This window comes from Capra hircus, chromosome 12, assembly GCF_001704415.2.
Source record: "Capra hircus breed San Clemente chromosome 12, ASM170441v1, whole genome shotgun sequence".
NCBI lineage: Eukaryota > Metazoa > Chordata > Mammalia > Artiodactyla > Bovidae > Capra > Capra hircus.
The window spans coordinates 14,903,274-14,923,600 of record NC_030819.1 but is presented as its reverse complement, the minus strand read 5'-3'; the positions used below and the strand labels follow the sequence as shown (position 1 = coordinate 14,923,600).

At 40.8% G+C, this 20,327-nt stretch overlaps 1 protein-coding gene across 1 annotated transcript in view; it reads left to right on the top strand.

The window, feature by feature from the left end:
• The window catches only part of LOC102185549 (multidrug resistance-associated protein 4), a 170,431-nt gene that overhangs the window by 88,041 nt on the left and 62,063 nt on the right, over positions 1-20,327 (top strand). The window contains 1 exon segment of the mRNA XM_018056443.1: positions 12,589-12,739. Coding sequence (XP_017911932.1) covers positions 12,589-12,739 — 151 coding nt within the window.

Genomic DNA, 20,327 nt, shown 5'->3' with positions numbered 1-20,327 from the left:
TATTTCTGCCCTAATTTTTAAGATTTCTTTCCTTCTACTAACTCTGGGATTCTCCATTTCTTCCTTTTCTAGTTGCTTTAGGTGTAGAGTTAGGTTATTTATTTGATTTTTTCTTGTTTCTTGAGGTATGCCTGTATTGTTGCTATGAACTTTCCTCTAAGCACTGTTTTTATAGTGTCCCACAGATTTTGGGTTGTTATGTTTTCATTTTCATTCTTTTCTATGCATAATTTGATTTCTTTCTTGATTTCTTCTGTGATTTGTTGGTTATTCAGAAGCATGTTGTTTAGCCTCCATATGTTGGGATTTTTAATAGTTTTTCTCCTGTAATTGAGATCTAATCTTAGTGCATTATAGTCAGAAAAGATGCTTGGAATGATTTCGATTGTTTTGAATTTATCAAGGTTAGATTATGGCCCAGGATGTGATCTATCCTGGAAAAGGTTCCGTGAGCACTTGAGAAAAAGGTGAAATTCATTGTTTTGGGGTGAAATGTCCTATAGATATCAGTTAGGTCTAACTGGTCTATTGTATCATTTAAAGTTTGCATTTCTTTGTTAATTTTCTGTTTAGTTGATCTGTCCATAGGTGTGAGTGGGGTATTAAAGTCTCCCCCTATTATTGTGTTATTGTTAATTTCCCCTTTCATACTTGTTAGCATTTGTCTTACATATTGTGGTGCTCCTATGTTGGGTGCTTATATAATTGTTATATCTTTTCTTCTTCGATTGATCCTTTGATCATTATGTAGTGGCCTTCTTTGTCTCTTTTCACAGCCTTTGTTTTAAAGTCTATTTTATCGGAGATGAGTATAGCTACTCCTGCTGTCTTTTGGTCTCTATTTGCATGGAATATCTTTTTCCAGCCCTGCACTTTCAGTCTGTATGTGTCCGTTGTTTTGAGGTGGGTCTCTTGTAGGCAGCATATATAGGGATCTTGTTTTTGTATCCATTCAGCCAGTCTTTGCCTTTTGGTTGGGGCATTCAACCCATTTACGTTTAAGGTAATTATTGATAAGTGTGATCCCTTTGCCATTTACTTTATTGTTTTGGGTTCAGGTTTATACTCCCTTTTTGTGTTTCCTGTCTAGAGAATATCCTTTAGTATTTGTTGGAGAGCTGGTTTGGTGGTGCTGAAATCTCTCAGCTTTTGCTGCTCTGTAAGGTTTTTTATTTCTCCTTCATATTTGAATGAGATCCTTGCTGGGTACAGTAATCTGGGCTGTAGGTTATTTTCTTTCATCACTTTAAGTATGTCTTGCCATTCCCTCCTGGCCTGGAGAGTTTCTATTGAAAGAACGGCAGTTATCCTTATGGGAATCCCCCTGTGTGTTATTTGTTGTTTTTCCCTTGCTGCTTTTAATATTTGTTCTTTGTGTTTGGTCTTTGTTAATTTTTTAATATATGTCTTGGGGTGTTTCACCTTGGATTTATCCTGTTTGGGACTCTCTGTGTTTCTTGGACTTGGGTGATTATTTCCTTCCCCATTTTAGGGAAGTTTTCAACTGTTATTTCCTCAAGAATTTTCTCATGGTCTTTCTTTTTGTCTTCTTCTTCTGGGACTCCTATAATTCGAATGTTGGAGCATTTCATATTGTCCTGGAGGTCTCTGAGGTTGTCCTCATTTCTTTTAATTAGTTTTTCTTTTTTCCTCTCTGGTTCATTTATTTCTACCATTCTATCTTCTATTTCACTAATCCTATCTTCTGCCTCCATTATTCTACTATTTGTTGCCTCCAGAGTGTTTCTGATCTCATTTATTGCATTATTCATTATATATTGACTCTTTTTTATTTCTTCTAGGTCCTTGTTAAATGTTTCTTGCGTCTTCTCAATCCTTGTCTCCAGGCTATTTATCTGTGATTCCATTTTGATTTCAAGATTTTGGATCATTTTCACTATCAATATTCAGAATTCTTTCTCAGGTAGATTCCCTCTCTCGTCCTCTTTGGTTTGGTTTGGTAGGCATTTCTCCTGTTCCGTTACCTGCTGGGTATTCCTCCATCTCTTCATCTTGGTTATATTGCTTCATTTGGGGTGGCCTTTCTATATTCTGGGAATTTGTGGAGTTCTCTTTATTATGAAGTTTCCTCACTGTGGGTGGGGTTGTATCAGTGGCTTGTCAAGGTTTCTTGGTTAGGGAGGCTTGTGTTGGAGTTCTGGTGGGTGGAGCTGGATTTCTTCTCTCTGGAGTGTTATGAATTGTCCAGTAATGGGTTGTGAGACGTCAATGGTTTTGGAGTAGTTTTGAGCTGCCTGTATATTGAAGCTCAGGGGTGTGTTCCTGTGTTGCTGGAGAATTTGCGTGGTATGTCTTGCTCTGGAACTTGTTGGCCCTTGGGTGGTGCTTGGTATGGAGTGTAGGTATGGAGATGTTTGATGAGCTCCTATGATTAATGTTCCCTGGATTCAGGATTTCTCTGATGTTCTTAGGATTTGGACTTAAGCCTCCTGTTTCTGGTTTTCAGTTTCATTTTTACCCTAGCCTCAGGTCTTCTCCATCTATACAGCACTGATGATAAAGCATCTAGGTTAAAGATAAAAGGTTTCTCCACATTGAGGGTCACGCATAAAGGTTCACTGAGTTACATAGAGAAGAGAATAGGGAGGGGGTAGTTAGAGGTGACTGGAATGAGATGAGGTGGGATCAGAAGAGGAGAGAGCAAGCTAACCAGTAATCACTTCCTTATGTACGCTCCACAGTCTGGACCACTCAGAGGTGTTCACGGAGTTATACAGGGAAGAGGAGAGGGAGGAAGTAGACCGAGGTGCCCAGGAGGATAGAAGAGGGAAATGAAAGGGAGAGAGAGAGATCTGGCCAGTAACCCGTTCCCTGAGTGTTCCCTACCGTCTGGAACACACAGAGATTCGCAGGGTTGAGTAGAGAAGAGAAGGGAGAGGGAGGAGACAGAGGCCACCTGGTGGAGAAAAAGGAAAGTCCAAAGGAGGGGAGAGTGGTCAAGCCAGTAATCTTGCTCTCAGGTAAAATTGGGTACTGAAGATTGGGTTTTTACATGTACAAAATTGACAACAAATACCAAAAAGCAAAGAATAAAAATCTGGAGTAGAGATTAGATTTTCAAAAATACACTATTTAAGAAAAGAAGAAGAAGAAAAGGAAAAAGGAAAGAAAAAACAAGCAAACAAACAAAAAAACACCACCAACAAAAAAAACCAAAGCCATAAGAATTATTGAAAATAATAATTAGAGAAATAGATTACTTAAAAATTTAAGAAAGTTAAAGAAAAGACAACCAAAAAAAGAAAAAACAATCACGCATCCTCATCAACTCAAAAAAAAAAACAAACAAAAAAACACCGCCCCCCTAAAAAAAAATTGATTGTATAAGTAGTAAAGGTATATCTGGCCCTTTCTCTGGTGTTGTGGGTTGTGTGGGGTCACTTCCAAGGCGGTTCCCTCTGTTTAACTCCCTCTGTTTGCTGGTCTCTTCCGTGTCTGATATCCGTCTTGACACAGGGAGGGCTGTGGTAGATACACTAGGCTCACTATTCAGTCGTGCTGTGGGGAAGGAGGGATGCTGCAAACAAATATTACTGGCGTGTGCTTGCAGTGTCTCATCCACTCTGGGCTTGCCCCTGCTCGCAGCGCACACCACTCAGGCTCTACGCAGCTTCGCCGGGGAACCGTCTGAGGCCGGCCCTAGGCTGCATGCACCTCCCGGTCTAAGCCGCTCAGGCTCGGCGCTCAGGAAGCCCTTAGAGGCGCAGATTTGGTTGGGCCTGCATTTTGTGCCCTTCTCAGGTCCGAGTGGCTCAGGAGTTTGGCGAGCGCAATCGCTGCGACTATGGCCTTTCCCTGTTGCTCAGCTTTCTGGGTGTACCGCTGGCGTTCCTTCTCAGGCGGATGGTGACTGTCCAGAACCCCCAGAAGTCTTAGTTAACAAAGAAGCCTGCTTGCATTTTGGTAGGTAATGTCTCGCTTGGGCTGCGATTGCCCCTTCTGGCCCTTAAGGCTCTGGCTGCCTGTCACCAGAGGGGGATGGTCTGCAGCCAGCTATTTCTGATCCGTCCTTTGTTCTGTGCGCGGTCCTGGTGATGTCTTATGTTCAAGCGTTTTGCGTGGTAGCTATCCCACAGTCTGGTTTGGTAGCCCAAGTTAGTTTGCTCTGTCCACGCACGGGGCGTTCCAGCCTGATTCTCAAAAAAAAAAAAAAAAATAAAAACACTGCAGCCTGAGCCTCCCGCGGCTGGATTCTTAAAAAGCACCGCCGGCTGGCGCCTCCCATTCCTCCCTGCCCAGCCCCCACTTGCTAGTGGCGGATGCAGGCGTCTGCGCTGCTTTTCCGCTGGGGGAGTTACTGTTGGGCTCGTAATCTGTTGGTTTTAATTATTTATTTATTTTTCCTTCCTGTTATGTTGCCCTCTGTGCTTACAAAGCTCGCCACAGACGGCTGTGAGAATGTTTCCTGGTGTTTGGAAACCTCTCTTTTTAAGAGTCTCTTCCCAGAACAGGATTCCCTTCCCAGGATGGAGCTCCCTCCCTACCTCCTTTATCTCCTTTTTCGTCTTATTATATTTTTTCCTACCTGTTTTTGAAGCCAATGATCTGCTTTTCTGGTTGCCTGATGTCCTCTGCCAGCATTCAGAAGTTGTTTTGTGGAATTTATTCAGCACTGAAATGTTCTTTTGATGAATTTTTGAGGGAGAAAGTGGTCTCCCCATCCTATTCCTCCACCATCTTAGGACCGCCCCCCCCTTCTTTTAATGTCTTTATCTGGTTTTTATATCATGATAATGCTGGACTCATGTACCCTGGAAAAGTTTGGTAAAAATTTTCTGCAAAATATTTTTGTGAAGCCCTCTAGACTTAAGTCTTTTCTGTGGGAAATTTAAAAATTATGTATTCGGGAAATTCTCTAGTGGTCCAGTGGTCAGGACTTGGTGCTTTCACTGCTGTGGGCCTGGGTTCAATTGCTGGTAGGAAAACTTAAGATCCCACAAGTTGCATGATATGGCCAAAACAATAAAATCAAGTAAAATAAAACAACCCAACAACACAAGAGAAGACTCGACACATGGACATCACCAGATGGTCAATACTGAAATCAGATTGATTATATGCTTTGCAGCGAAAGATGGAGAAGTTCTATACAATCAGAACAACCAAGATGGGGAGCTGACTGTGGCTCAGATCATGAACTCCTTTTTGCCAAATTCAGATTTAAATTGAAGAAAGTAGGGAAAACCACTAGACCATTCAGGTATGACCTAAATCAAATCCTTTACGATTATACAGCGAAAGTGACAAATAGATTCAAAAGATTATATCTGATAGAGTGCCTGAAGAACTAAGGACAGAAGTTCATGACATTGTACAGGAGGCACTGATCAAGAACATCCCCAAGAAAAAGAAATGAAAAAAGGCAAAATGGTTGTCTGAGGAGGTCTTACAAATAGCTGAGAAAAGAAGGGAAGCTAAAGGAAAAGGAGAAAAGGAAATATAATATCCATTTGAATGCAGAGTTCCAAAGGATAACAAGGAGAGGTAAGAAAGCCTCGCTCAGTGATCAATGCAAAGAAATAGAGGAAAGCAATAGAATGGTAAAGACTAGAGATCTCTTGAAGAAAATTAGTGATACCAAGGGAACATTTCATGCAAAGTTGGGCACAAGAAAGGACAGAAATGGTATGGACCTAACAGAAGCAGAAGATATTAAAAAGAGGTGGAAGCATACACAGAAGAACTATACAAAATAAATCTTCATGACTCAGATAAAAACAATGGTGTGATCATTCACTTAGAGCCAGACATCCTGGAATATGAAGTCAAGTGGTCCTTAGGAAGCATCACTACAAACAAAGCTAGTGGAAGTGATTGAATTACAGTTGAGCTATTTCAAATCCTAGAAGATGATGCTGTGAAAGTGCTGCACTCAATATGCCAGCAGATTTAGATAATGCAGCAGTGGCCATAGGAAAAGGTCAGTTTTCATTCCAATCCCAAAGAAAGGCAATGTCAGGGAATGTTCAAACTACCGCACAATTGCACTCTTCTCACATGCTACAAAATAATGCTCAAAATTCTCCAAGTCAGTCTTCAATAGTATGTGAACCATGAACTTCCAGATGTTCAAGCTGGTTTTAGAAAAGGCAGAGGAACTAGAGATTAAATTGCCAACATCTGTTGGATCACAGAAAAAGCAAGAGAGTTCCCGAAAAACATCTGCTTTACTGACAACAGCAAAGCCTTTTACTGTGTGAATCACCACAAACTGTGGAAAATTCTGAAAGAGATGGGAATACCAGACCACCTTACGTGCTTCCTGAGAAATCTGTATGCAATTCAAGAAGTAAGTTAGAACTGGACATGGAACAGAAGACTGGTTCCAAATAGGGAAAGGAGTACATCAAGGTTGTATATTGTCATGCTGCTTATTTCACTTATATGACGAGTGTAACATGCGAAATGCTGGACTGGATGAAGCACAAGCTAGAATCATGATTGCTGGGAGAAATATCAATAACCTCAGATATGCAGATGGCACAACCCTTATGACAGAAAGTGAAGAAGAAATAAAGAGCCTCTTGATGAAAGTGAAAGAGGAGAGTGAAAAAGTTGGCTTAAAACTCAACATTCAGAAAACTAAGATCATAGCATCTGGTCCCATCTCTACATGGCATATAGATGGGGAAACAATACAAACAGTGGCAGCTTTTATTTTGGGGGGCTCCATAGTCACTGCAGATGGTGACTGTAGCCATGAAATTAAAAGACAATTGCTCCTTGGAGGAAAAGCTATGACCAACCTAGACGGCATATTAAAAAGCAGAGACATCCCTTTGCCACAAAGGTCCATCTAGTCAAGGTTATGGTTTTACCAGTAGTCATGTTATGGATGTGAGTGTTGGACTCTAAAGAAAGCTGAGTGCCAAAGAATTAACGCTTTTGAAGTGTGGTGTTGGAGAAGACTCTTGAGAGTCCCTTGGATTGCAAGAAAATCCAAACAGTCCATCCTAAAGGAGATCAGTTCTGAGTGTTCTTTGGAAAGACTGATGCTGAAGCTGAAACTCCAATACTTTGGCCACTTGATGTAAGAACAGACTCATTGGAAAAGACCCTGATGCTGGGAAATATTGAAAGCAGGAGGAGAAGGGGACGACAAAGGATGGCATCACTGACTCAATGGACATGAGTTTGAGTAAGCTCCGGGAGTTGGTGATGGACAGGGAAGTCTGTCGTGCTGCAGTCCATGGGGTTGCAAAGGGTTGGACATGACTGAGTGAGGGAACAGAACTGAGAAAATAAAAAAGGATTCAAATTCTTAAATATATATGCAATTATTCAGATTTTCTATGTCATTATGTTCATTTTTCATGTCATTTTCAAGACATTCGTCCTTTACATTAAAATTTAAAAGTTTATCTGCACAATGTTTATTATATTCTCTTTGTAATGGTCATGGTATCTTTTGTATTTAAGTGAAAGCTAAAGTGTTAGTTGCACAGTCATGTCTGACTCTTTCCAACCCCGTGAACTATAGCCTGTCAGGCTCCTCTATCCATAAGATTCTTCAGGCAAGAATACTGGAGTAGGTTGGTTGCCATTTCCTTTTCCAGGGGATCTTCTCAACCCAGGGATCAAACCTGGGTCTCGCATGTTACAAGCAGATTCTTTACCGTCTATGCTAGAGGGAAGTCCAATATCTTGTATTATCCTCTTTTAATTCATATTAATAGCAATTTTCCCCCTTTTCTTTTCTTTTGCATTTTGTGGTGATTTCAAAGAACTAACTTTGAGTTTGTTGATTTTCCTGCTTAGACATTAGTTTTCTTTTCATTTGGGTCTTTTGTCATTTAGTTGCTCAGTTGTGTCTGACTTTTTGCGACCTCATGGACTGCAGCATGCCAGTTTTGCCTGTCCTTCACAATCTCCCAGAGTTCGCTCAGACTCACGTCCATTCAGTTGATGATGCTGTCGAACCATCTTATCCTCAGTCGCTCCCATCTCCTCCTGCCATCAATCTTTCTCAGCATCAGGCTCTTTTCCAATGAATCAGTTCTTCACATCAAATGGCCAAAGTATTGGAGCTTCAGCTTCAGCATCCAGTCTTTCCAATGAATAATCAGTGTTGATTTCCTTTGGGATTGACTGGTTTGCACTACTTGCTGCCTCAGGGACTCTCAGGAGTCTATATTTTCTTATTTTCATTCTTCTACATACTTTGATACGCTGTGTTTTTTTTTAATTGATAAGATAGACCTCAAAAGCCTTGACTTTTAGCTTTAAATTTTTTTTAAATTTCATTGGAATATAGTTGATTTATAATACTGTGTTTATTTCACAGTATTATAAATGTACAGCAAACTGGTTCAGTTATATATATATACATATATTAATTCTTTTTTAGATTTTTTTCTCATATAGGTTACCGTGGGGTGTTGAGTAGATTTCCCTGTGGTATACTTTTATAGTGCTCCTCTTTTTAAGGTGTACCTTGTTAAATTAGCAAATAAGTGGACTCCAGACTTAAGTTTTGTAAAAATCTTGAACCCTGACAAAAGTAGAAAGGAAGCTATTGCTCAGTGAGATACACTAAACATGAAAGAAGACATACACCATGTTTCCCTAAAGCTTCCTGTTGTGCTGGTTAACAAACTGTGAACCAAACCCCACCATTCATTCTTCAGTGGAGTTAGCCATGACTCTCAGTTGCGAGCAAATTGATGGATACCCAGGTCCTAGAGCTTACATTGTTGTGAAAAGATCCAAGACAGCCAAATGAGGGATGAAGAGTGTGATAAATGTATCCCACGCAAAGGGCAGGATTAGAAAACTTAGTCTTAGGGTTTGTACGTGTGTGTCTGTGCATGTTAGTTGCTCAGTTGTGTCCGAATCTTTGCAATCTTGTGGACTGTGGACTGCCAGCCTCCTCTGTCCGTGGAATTCTCCAGGCAAGAATAATGGAGTGGGGTGCCATTTTCTTTTCCAGGGGATCTTCCCAACCGAGGGATCAAACCCTGGTCTTCCTGCATTGCAGGCAGATTATTCACCATCTGAGTCAACAGGGAAGTCCAGGATTTGTATAAATCTCACCATATAGCTAAGACTCACCAATGTTTTATAATGTCCTGATTTAACAGACCTAAATGAGTTGGATTATATCAAAAGACACAGAGGTGATGAAGGAGGGATTTGAGAATCAGAGCTGATCTCTAAACTTCCTGAGACGTGCAAGCTACTGTACCGGCTTACATGAAGAAGACTTAGCACTGACCCTCGGTTAGTGTTAAGTTTGTTTACTTACTTAGTTGCTCAGCCGTGTCTGACTCTTTACAGCCTCATGGAATGGAGCCCTCCAGGCTCCTCTGTCCATGGGGATTCTGCAGGCAAGAATACTGGAGAGGGTTGCCATGTCCTCCCCCAGGGGATCTTCCCAACCCAGGGATTGAAACCAGGTCTTCCACATTGCAGGCCTATCTCAGCACAATATTTGGCTAATGGAATTTCTCCTTCAGGTATAGATTGTCATTCTCTGCAAACTAAAGAATTTTTCTGAATTGTGAAAAATCACCATTTTCTCTCAAGTGGAAGATTTCATCTAAGAATTTGTTTTTTATTTGTCCATGTGGATTCATAGACTTTGGATAGAATTTCCCAAATGGTGTGCTCCAAATGGGAAATATATAAAAATACAGAAAATAATGATTCTCCTTGTTTGGGCGAAATCAGGACTTGGGTCACTTGCTTCTGGGTCAATATGTGTCTTTCTATATTTCCATCCTTGTCTCTGTGCTGTAGTGTGACAGAGGTGCCAAAGCACTGGCCATGGTGATGTGGTCCATCAGATGGGCCTGGAATCCAACCAGATGGGGGGAATTGTGTGTAGCTTGAATTGGGTTTTTAGGAATTCCTGGGAATGTAGAAGAAAGAAATGAGGTCGGCTTCAGGGAAGGGATTTATTGTGTGTTTGTTGTACACTAGGATATTTTGTTTCCTTCTTCAGATGTTGACTTTTTTTTTTTTTAGATACTATTTTCATCTTCTATAAAATTCTATAAAGTGCTTGAGATGGCTGGCAATAAAAGATTCACAAATGTATATACATATAAAAGTAAAAGTGCTCAGTCATGTCCAACTCTTTCAGATCCCATGGACTGTAGCCTGCCAGGCTCCTCTGTCCATGGAATTCTCCAGGCAAGAATACTGGAGTGGATTGCCAGTCTCTTCTTCAGGGGATCTTCCAGACCTAGGGATCAAACCTAGGTCTCCTGCCTTATAGTCAGGTTCTTTACCATCTGAGCCACTAGGGAAACCAATATGCTGTGTGTGTGTGTGTGTGTGTGTGTGTGTGTGTGTGTGTGTGTGTATGTATAATAAAACCTTCAGAGACATCCTTTTTGCACTGCCTAGAATTTAGGGCCATGAAATATGAAAGACCAAACCTAACTCCAGAAGTTCTGAGAGCAATAGTAATGGGTCTTCAGTGGGTACCTAATGAAAAAGCATTGACACAGCTTCCATGGAGCCCTTCAGTTTGATCTTACCTCTGCTTCCCAGGTTACATGCTGTGCTGGGTTAGTCATAAAAGGCCCTCACCTGGAGTGGTTTAGTCACTCAGTCTTTTCTGACTCTTTGACCCCACAGACTCTAGCATGCCAGGTTCCTCTGTCCATGGGATATTCCAGGCAAGAATACTGGAATGAGTTGCCATTTCCTTCTCCAGGGGAACTTCCTGACCCAGGGATCAAACCTGGGTCTCCTGCATAGCAGTCAGATTCTTTAATGACTGATCCACCAGGGAAGCCACCTGGGGAGAGCCAGATTATTGAAATGGACAAATGTTATCCATCAAATGATGCAAGTCGGCTAAAAAACAGTAATTTGGATTTTTTATAATTGATATTTTAGTAGGGTTTTTTTTTTTTTTTTTTTTGACAAACAACAATGGCAAGCAAAGTGACCAAAGGCTAGACATAGACGGAGCTGGAAGGACTGCTCCCCATGAACATGAAGGTTGTAGCATGGTGGGATGCACAGTCAAGCCAGTGGCTGTAAGAAATTGTTTTCTGTAGGTCTAATTGGAGGGAGGTCAGACACCCCTATTTTTCTCCACTTATTATTACAATTTATTCCTTCAGAATTCCATCCTCTTCACTCTGAGTTTTCTTTTGATACCACTGCAGAGATGGGAAGAAAAGCACATGGGTCTCCATCCAGATCATGCAGTTTGCTCCCCAAGGGCTCCTGGCCACAAAGTCACAGTTCTGGTCGTTTGTTCCTCCCTCCTGCACCTGTGGCTCTGGGATTCCCTGAGCACAAACTGCTCCTCTCCTTCTCTAGGATAAGCAATACCTTCCTGGGAAACTTTAGGACAACCACTTATCCTCCAACCTCATATTTCTTATCTGTAAAGGACAACCAGTATTAACTCAGACAAGCATCTCAACCTTCTCATCCCAGCTCACTTTTGGCCAAAATTTCCATCAACTGTGATTACTGCCTGCAAATCATTCATGCCATTCTTTCTGTTTGTTAAACAAGCCTGTAAAATAAGTCATAAGTCTTGGAATATTCAAGTATTCTTTCCTGTGTTTCCCCAACACCCTGTGCCCTGTGCAGATCACCATGGATTTGTATCCACCAGAGATCATAAACTTCAGAGGCCTTGGTACAGACTGGGTGAATCTGCAAGTCCCTACCACCTCACCTGACTTTTATAGCAGGCAGACACTAAATGTTGATTGCATTCTTATTACCTGATACTGTCCTCCAGGGTATCATAATTTTCCTGATAAAGATGGATGTTTAAATAAGTGCCAACCAATGATATTGTTTTCTATTCTACTTGCTGTTTTTTAGGCCAAGATCATTTTCCAAGAGTAAATCATCTCAAGGGATAATATTATGACTAATAGAATGTTCAGGGAACTCAGCACAGGGCCTTACATACAGTACACACGTTGTAACTGGAATCTTGTGTTGTTATAATCATTAACCTTTGAAATGGGTATTTTAAATACTTAGTGTAATGATACAAATGTGGCTGTATGTTGGAAGTAAGCTTAAATATGTCATAATGGCTCATGACATGGGCTTCCCAGCTTTCTGAGAGGCTTTGCAGTCTCCATTAAGTTGCTTTTCCTCTCCCTGTGCCTCACTGTCTCCATTTGTAAAATTAGATAATACTGACACTAGATATGTTACACTGAATTTGTAATTAACCACTGCTTTATCCCTACATGGATAGCTGAGGCGTCTGGATTCCTCTACTGTGATTCATGCTCACTCATCTCTCTATTAACACCTGCTGACTCCTGACGGTTTGAGATGCAACTCCTACTCTCTGAACCTCAAATATTCTCATCTGTTAAAAATAGTAATGCCTATCTCAAAGCGCTGCTGAGTGTATCACAAGAGCTGATACTTAGAAAGTTCTTATCAGAGTGTTGGGTGCATGCAATAAACATCATGAGGACCACCTATAATTGTATTTCTTTGGAAGGGAAAACATTCCCTGCTGTTTCAACAAGTTTTTTCAAGGAAAGGGGTTTAATCCTAACAAATCAACAAAGTTTATCTTTCAAAAGTATCCTTGACATGAAGGCCTCTGTATTTTCGCTATTTCAGACATTTCTACTTATGGTTGGTGTGGTGGGCGTGATGGTGGCTGCAATTCCTCGGACTGCTATACTTGTGATTCCCCTTGGCATCATTTTCTTTTTTCTTCGGCGATATTTCTTAGAGACGTCACGAGATGTGAAACGCCTGGAATGTACAAGTGAGTACTGGGGCTCTCAGGTTGGGAGGGCAGTGCAGCCTGTCTTCCATTCATACTGCAATTAACCAGACCCCTAAAACTCTGCAGACTGTTCTGTGGAATTTCTCACTGTTAACATTAGGTGATTGAAAGTTATGGCCCCTGAGAGTAGGTTTGGCCCTTAAGGCAAATGGAGCTGGCTGCGGGTCAGCTGCACTTTGCATTTTAGTCCAAGGAGGATGGATATGAGCACCATGAGGACAGGGACCATTTCTGTCTTGTTTATGACTTACTTCCTAACACAGAGTATCCACTCTATTAATACTATTCTTGAAAGTATTTCATCATGTTGGAACTAATTTAGAAGGAAAATAGAGAATTTTTCTTCTCCTAAAGTTACCAGAAATGATAAGGAAAGGAAAAGATTAGGAAAAGGAAAGGAGACCTCAGGAAATATATGTCAGAAATGATATATTTGAAAAATATGTTATTTCACATGTTCTAGTAAGTTGCAGTTGTTAAATGTGTTGAAAAGATGTGTGTTAGTTGTTCAGTCATGTCCAGCTCTTTGCAACCACATGGACTGTAGCCCACCAGGCTCTTCTGTCCATGGAATTCCCCAAGCAAGAATACTGGAGCGGATAGCCGTTCCTTTCTCCAGGGGATCTTTCTGACCTAGGGATTGAACCCAGGTCTCCTGAATTGCTGGTGGATTCTTTAATGTCTAAGCCACTAGGGAAACCCTATTGAAAAGATAAGCCCTGTTATTTTCAGGTTTGTTCTTTGTCATTATCAGTATTTGGGTGATACCACACTGTTTGTATACCTCTTTCTCGAAGCTATTCACATAAATGATGATGAAAATCCCCTAGGAGTACACAGGAGGGGGATCTGTTCAGTATGCATTTAGTTGATTACTCCATTCAACTTCCTAGTTTTAGAATAGTGGGGAACAGAGACGTCCCTGGTGGTCCTGTGATTAAGACTCTGCGCTTCCAATGTGGGAGTCACCACTTTAGTCCCTGGTTGGGGAACTAGATCCTGCAAGGTGCAGCCAAAACAACAGAATAAAGGGAACATAATTTACGATTAATTATTCTGTTCTACAGGTAATCACAGATGATGAAAGAATCAAATTTCTCTCTTATGAATACATGCATTTCATCAATATTAAAACAAAAGGAATAAGGAAAATAGATTCTTATATAGTTTTTAAAAGTTATAAAAACAATAGCCAAAAAGTAAGGAGAGAATATATTTGTATCAGAGACCTCAGCCATGAATAATTATTGCAAAATAATACCAACTTAACCTTCTAGAAACCAAGCCAAGAACAGAAGCATATTGAGTCTCATAGTTCTCTATATCTATGGAGTGGAAAAAAAAAATCTCAGTTTATCCAGTCAAAGGAGTTTTTTATTGTAGCATTTGTATGTTTTGGTTTTAGTAATAAACACTTGAGATACTTATCTTTATCTGAAAAAGGATAGTGATCATCAGTTTCATAAAATCTGTAGAACACATTTTCACTCATCAAGAGAAGCAGCTAACCTCCTGTGAGGTCGAGTTTGGCGAGGTGTTTGGATGAATCGGGAGCAGTAGAGTCCAGATGTGTGTCATTCTCCTATATGACTGAGTAGGATGGTAGAACCTGGGGAGGCAGAAGAAGAAGTAATGAGCTCCATCCAGTCTTCTGTGTAGACAAGGCTTCAGACGTTTTATGGTTTGAGGCCACTCATGAAATGGAGTCATTCAACAGTCTTGTTGCAAAGCAGGTCTCTGATACATTGATAGAAGGGTTGTTCCAGAAAGAATATTGGACAGAATTTTTGCCTGGGGTAAGGGCCATTTCCCATTCAAATGGAAGTGGAGAGAAGGGCTCCTCCTGAGGCTTTTGTCAAGAAGCAGTACAGGATTTTCTCAATATTTGATCTGGAGTCTGAAAACTTTGGCACTATCATTGTGGAATATTTGGGCTTTTTGCACTCAGCAGGTTGCAACAAGTTAGACAATAAATTTAATTCAGGTACCCCATCCTGCACACCTCAGATAACCACATGTGGTGGCCAGTTGATTAACATGTTTATGTTCTCTCTCTAGGTGGTGGTGGTAGTGGTGTTCAGTCTCTCATTTGTATCTAACTCTTTGACCCCATGGACTGTAGCATGCCAGGCTTCCCTGTTCTTCACCATCTCCCAGAGTTTGCTCAAACTCATGGCTATTGAGTTGGTGATGCAATCCAACAATCTTATCATTTCTTGTCTCCTTCTCCTCCTGCCTTCAACTTTCCTAGCATCAGGATCTTTTCCTATGGGTTGGCTCTTCACATTAGTTGGCTTAAATATTGGAGCTTCAATATCAGTTCTTCCAATGAATATAAAAGGTTGATTTCTTTAGGATTGACTGGTTTGATCTCATTTCTATCCAAGGAACTACGAAGAGTCTTCTCTAGGACCACATCTATCACGTCAATTTTTCCGTGCTCTGCCTTCAACATGGCCCAACTCTCACATTCATACATGACTACTAGCAAACCATAAATTTGACTATATATACCTTTGTCAGCAAAGTGATGTCTCTGCTTTTTAATATGTTGTCTAGGTTTGTCAAGCTTTTCCTGCAAGAAGCAAGCATCTTTTAATTCATGGCTGCAGTCCGTAGTGATTTTGGAGCCTAAGAAAATAATGTCTGTCAACTGTTTCCCAACTATTTGCCATGAAGTGATAGGACTGGATGCCATGATTTTCATTTTCTGAATGTTGAGTTTTAAGCCAGCTTTTTCACCCTCATCATTCACCTGGATCAGGATGCCCTTTAGGTTTTCTTTGCTTTCTGCCATAAGGATGTCATCTGCATATCTGAGGTTATTGATATTTCTCCTGGCAGTCTTGATTCCAGATTCTGCTTCATCCAGCCCAGCATTTTGCATGATGTACTCTGCATATCATGAGAAACAGATGGGTCATGGTGGAAAGTTCTGACAAAATGTAGTCCACTGGAGAAGGGAATGACAAACCACTTCAGTATTCTTGCCTTGAGAATGCCAAAAAGATAGGACACTGAAAGATTAACTCCCCAGGTCTGTAGGTGTCCAATATACTACTAAAAATCAGTGGAGAAATAACTCCAGAAAGAATGAAGAGATAGAGCCAAAGTGATTGGTGATGGAATCAAGGTCCAATGCTGTAAAGAGCAATATTGCATAGGAACCTGGAATGTTAGGTCCATGAATCAAGACAAATTGGAAATGGTCAAACTGAGATGGCAAGAGTGAATGTTAACATTTTAGGAATCAGCAAACTAAAATGGACTGGAATGGGTGAATTTAACTCAGATGACCATTATATCCACTACTGTGGGAAAGAATCCCTTAGAAGAAATGGAGTAGCCATCATGGTCAACAAAAGGGTCCAAAATTCAGTACTTGGATGCAATCTCAAAAACGACAGAGTAATCTCTGTTCATTTCCAAGGCAGATGATTTAATATCATGGTAATCCAAGTCTATGCCCTGATCAGTAATGCTAAAGAAGCTTAAGTTGAATGGTTCTATGAAGACATACAAGACCTTGTAGAACTAACACCCAAAAAAGATGTCCTTTTCATTATAGGAGACTGGATTGCAAAAGTAGGAAGTCAAGAAACACCTGGAGTAATGGACTAATTTGGCCTCGGAGTACAGAATGAAGCAGGACAAAGGTTAGTAGAGTTTTGCCAAGACAACACACTGATCAGAGCAAGCACCCTCTTCCAACAACACAAGAGAAGACTCTACACATGCACATCACCAGGTGGCCAACACCTAAATCTGATTGATTATATTATTGATTGTATACCAAACAAAGATGGAGAGGCTCTATGCTGCTGCTGCTAAGTCACTTCAGTCATGTCTGACTCTGTGTGACCCCATAGACAGCAGCCCACCAGGCTCCCCTGTCCCTGGGATTCTCCAGGCAAGAACACTGGAGTGGGTTGCCATTTCCTTCTCCAATGCATGAAAGTGAAAAGTGAAAGTGAAGTCTCTCAGTCGTGTCCGACTCTTCATGACCCCATGGACTGCAGCCTACCAGGCTCCTTCATCCATGGGATTTTCCAGGCAAGAGTACTGGAGTGGGGTGCCATTGCCTTCTCCAAAAGGCTCTATACAGTCAGCAAAAACAAGACCAGGAGCTGACTGTGGCTCAGATCATAAACTCCTTATGACCAAATACAGATTTAAATTGAAGAAAGTGGGGAAAACCACTAGACCATTCAGGTATGACCTAAATCAAATCCCTTATGATTATCCAGTGGAAGTGAGAAATAGATTTAAGGGACTAGATCTGATAGACAGAGTGCCTGATGAACTACGGATGGAGGTTTGTGACATTGTACAGGAGACAGGGATCAAGACCATCCCCAAGAAAAAGAAATGCAAAAAAGGAAAATGGCTGTCAAATAGGTGTGAAAAGAAGAGAAGAAGAGAAGAAAAAAGAAAAAGTGAAATATATACCCATTTGAATGCAGAATTCAGAAGAAAAGTGACTAGAGATCAGAAAGCCTTCCTCAGTGGTCAGTGCAAATAGAGGAAAACAATAGAATGGGAAAGAGGAGAAGGTGACGACAGAGGATGAAATGGCTGGGTGGCATCACAGACTTGATGAACGTGAGTCTGAGTGAACTCTGGGAGATGGTGATGGACAGGGAGGCCTGGCGTGCTGCGATTCATGTGATTGCAAAGAGTCGGACACGACTGAGGGACTGAACTGAAACTGAAACTGAGAGATCTCTTCAAGAAAATTAGAGATACCCAGGGAATATTTCAAGCAAAGATGGGCTCAATAAAGGACAGTAATGGTATGGACCTAACAGAAGCAGAAGATATTAAGAAGAGGTGGCAAGAATACGCAGAAGAACTGTACAAAAAAGATCTTCATGACCCAGATAATCATGATGGTGTGATCACAAACCTAGAGCTAGACATCCTGGAATGTGGAGTCAAATGGGCCTTAGGAATCTGCACTACAAACAGAGCTAGTGGAGGTGATAGAATTCCAGTTGAGCTATTTCAAATCCTGAAAGATGATGCTGTGAAAGTGCTGCACTCAATATGTCAGCAAATTTGGAAAACTCAGCAGTGGCCACAGGACTGGAAAAGGTCAGTTTTCATTCCAGTCCCTAAGGAAGGCAATGCCAAAGGATGCTGAAACTACCACACAATTGCACTCATCTCACACGCTAGTAAAGTAATGCTTCCAATTCTCCAAGCCAGGCTTCAACAATACGTGAACCATGAACTTCCAGATGTTCAAGCTGGTTTTAGAAAAGGCAGAGGAACCAGAGATCAAATTTTCAACATCTGATGGGTCATTGAAAAAGCAAGAGTGTTCCAGAAAAATATCTATTTCTGCTTTATTGACTATGCCAAAGCCTTTGACTATATGGATCACCACAAACTGTGGAAAATTCTGAAAGAGATGAGCCTACCAGACCACCTGACCTGCCTCTTTTTTTTTATGGTTTCTTTTTTTTTTTAAGTTTTATTTTTACTTTATTTTACTTTACAATACTGTATTGGTTTTGCCATACATTGACATGAATCCGCCACAGGTGTATACGAGCTCCCAGGTCAGGAAGCAACAATTAGGTCTGGACATGGAACAACAAAGTGGTTCCAAATAGGAAAAGGAGTATATCAAGGCTGTATATAGTCACCCTGCTTATTTAACATATATACAGAGTACATCATGAGAAATGCTGGACTGGATGAAGCACAGGCTAGAATCAAGATTGCCCAGAGAAGTATCAATAACATCAGATATGCAGATGACACCACCCTTATGGCAGAAAGTGAAGAAAAATGAAAGAGCCTCTTGATGAAAGTGAAAGAGGAGACTGAGAAAGTTGGCTTAAAGCTCAACATTCAGAAAACTAAGATCATAGCATCCGGCCCTATCACTTCAGGCAAATAGATGGAGGAAGAGTGGAAACAGTGTCAGGCTTTATTTTTAGGGGGTCCAAAATCACTGCAGATGGTAACTTCAGCCATGGAATTAAGAGACACTTACTCATCGGAAGGAAAGTTATGACCAACCTAGACAGCATATTAAAAAGCAGAGATATCACTTTGCCAACAAAGTTCCATCTAGTCAAGGCTATTGTGTTCTAGTAGTCATGTATGTATGTGAGAATTGGACTATAAAGAAAGCTGAGTGCCAAAGAATTGATGCTTTTGAACTGTGGTGTTGGAGAAGACTCTTGAGAGTCCCTTGGACTGCAAGGAGATTTAACCAGTCAAACCTAAAGGAGATCAGTCCTGAGTGTTCGTTGGAAGGACTGATGTTGAAGCTGAAACTCCAATACTTTGATGTGGCCACCTGATGTGGAGAGCTGACTCATTTGAAAAGACTATGATGCTGGAGAAGATTGAAGGCAGGAGAAGAAGGGGACAACAAAGGATGAGATGATTGGATGGCATCACTGACTCAGTGGACATGAGTTTGAGTAAACTCAGGGAGTTGGTGATGGACAGGGGTGCCTGGCATGCTGCAGTCCTAGGGGTTGCAAAGAGTCAGACATGACTGAGCGATTGAACTGAACTGAATTCTGCATGTAAGTTAAATAGCAGAGTGATAGTATGTAGCCTTGACATACTCCTTTCCCAATTTGGAACCAGTCCATTTTTCCATGTCTCGTTGTAACTGTTGCTTCTTGACCTGCATACAGATTTCTCAGAAGGCGGTATAGTGGTCTGGTATTCCCATCTTTTTAAGAATTTTCCACAGTTTGTTGTAATCCATACAGACAAAAATTTTAGTGTAGTCAATGAAGCAGAAATATATGTTTTTCTGGAATTCTCTTGCTTTTTCTATGTTCCAACGAATGTTGGCATTTTGATCTTCAGTTCTTCTGCCTTTTCTAATTCCAGCTTGTACATCTGGAAGTTCTCGGTTCATGTACTGTTGAAGCCTAGCATGAAGGATTTTGAGCATTACCTTGTTAGCATATGAAATGAGTGCAATTGTGTGGTAGTTCAAACACTTCTTGGCATTGCCCTTTTTCGGGAATGGTATGAAAACTGGCCTTTTCCAATCATGTGGCCACTGCTGAGTTTTCCTTATTTGTTGGCATATTGAGTGCAGCACTTTAACAGCCGTCATCTTTTAGGATTTGAAATAGCTCAGTTGAATTCCGTCACTTCCACGTGCTTTGTTCGTAGTCGTGCTTCCTAAGGCCATTTGACTTGGAACTCTTAGCTGTCTGGCTTTAGGTGAAGGATCACACCATTGTGGTTATCCAAGTCATTAAGATCTTTTGGTATAGTTCTTCTGTGTATTGTTGCCACTTCTTCTTAATATTGTTTGCTTTTGTTAGTTCCATCCCATTTCTGTACTTTATTGTGCCCATCTTTGCATGAAATGTTCCCTTGGAATCTCTAATTTTCTTGAGATCTCTAGTGTTTCCCATTCTATTGTTTTCCTCTATTTCTTTGCATTGATCACTGAGGAAAGTTTTCTTATCTCTGTTTGCTATATTTTGGAACTCTGCAAATGGGTATATTTTTCCTTTTCTTCTTTGCCTTTTACTTCTCTTCTTTCCTTAGCTATTTGTAAGGCCTCCCTGGCAACAGT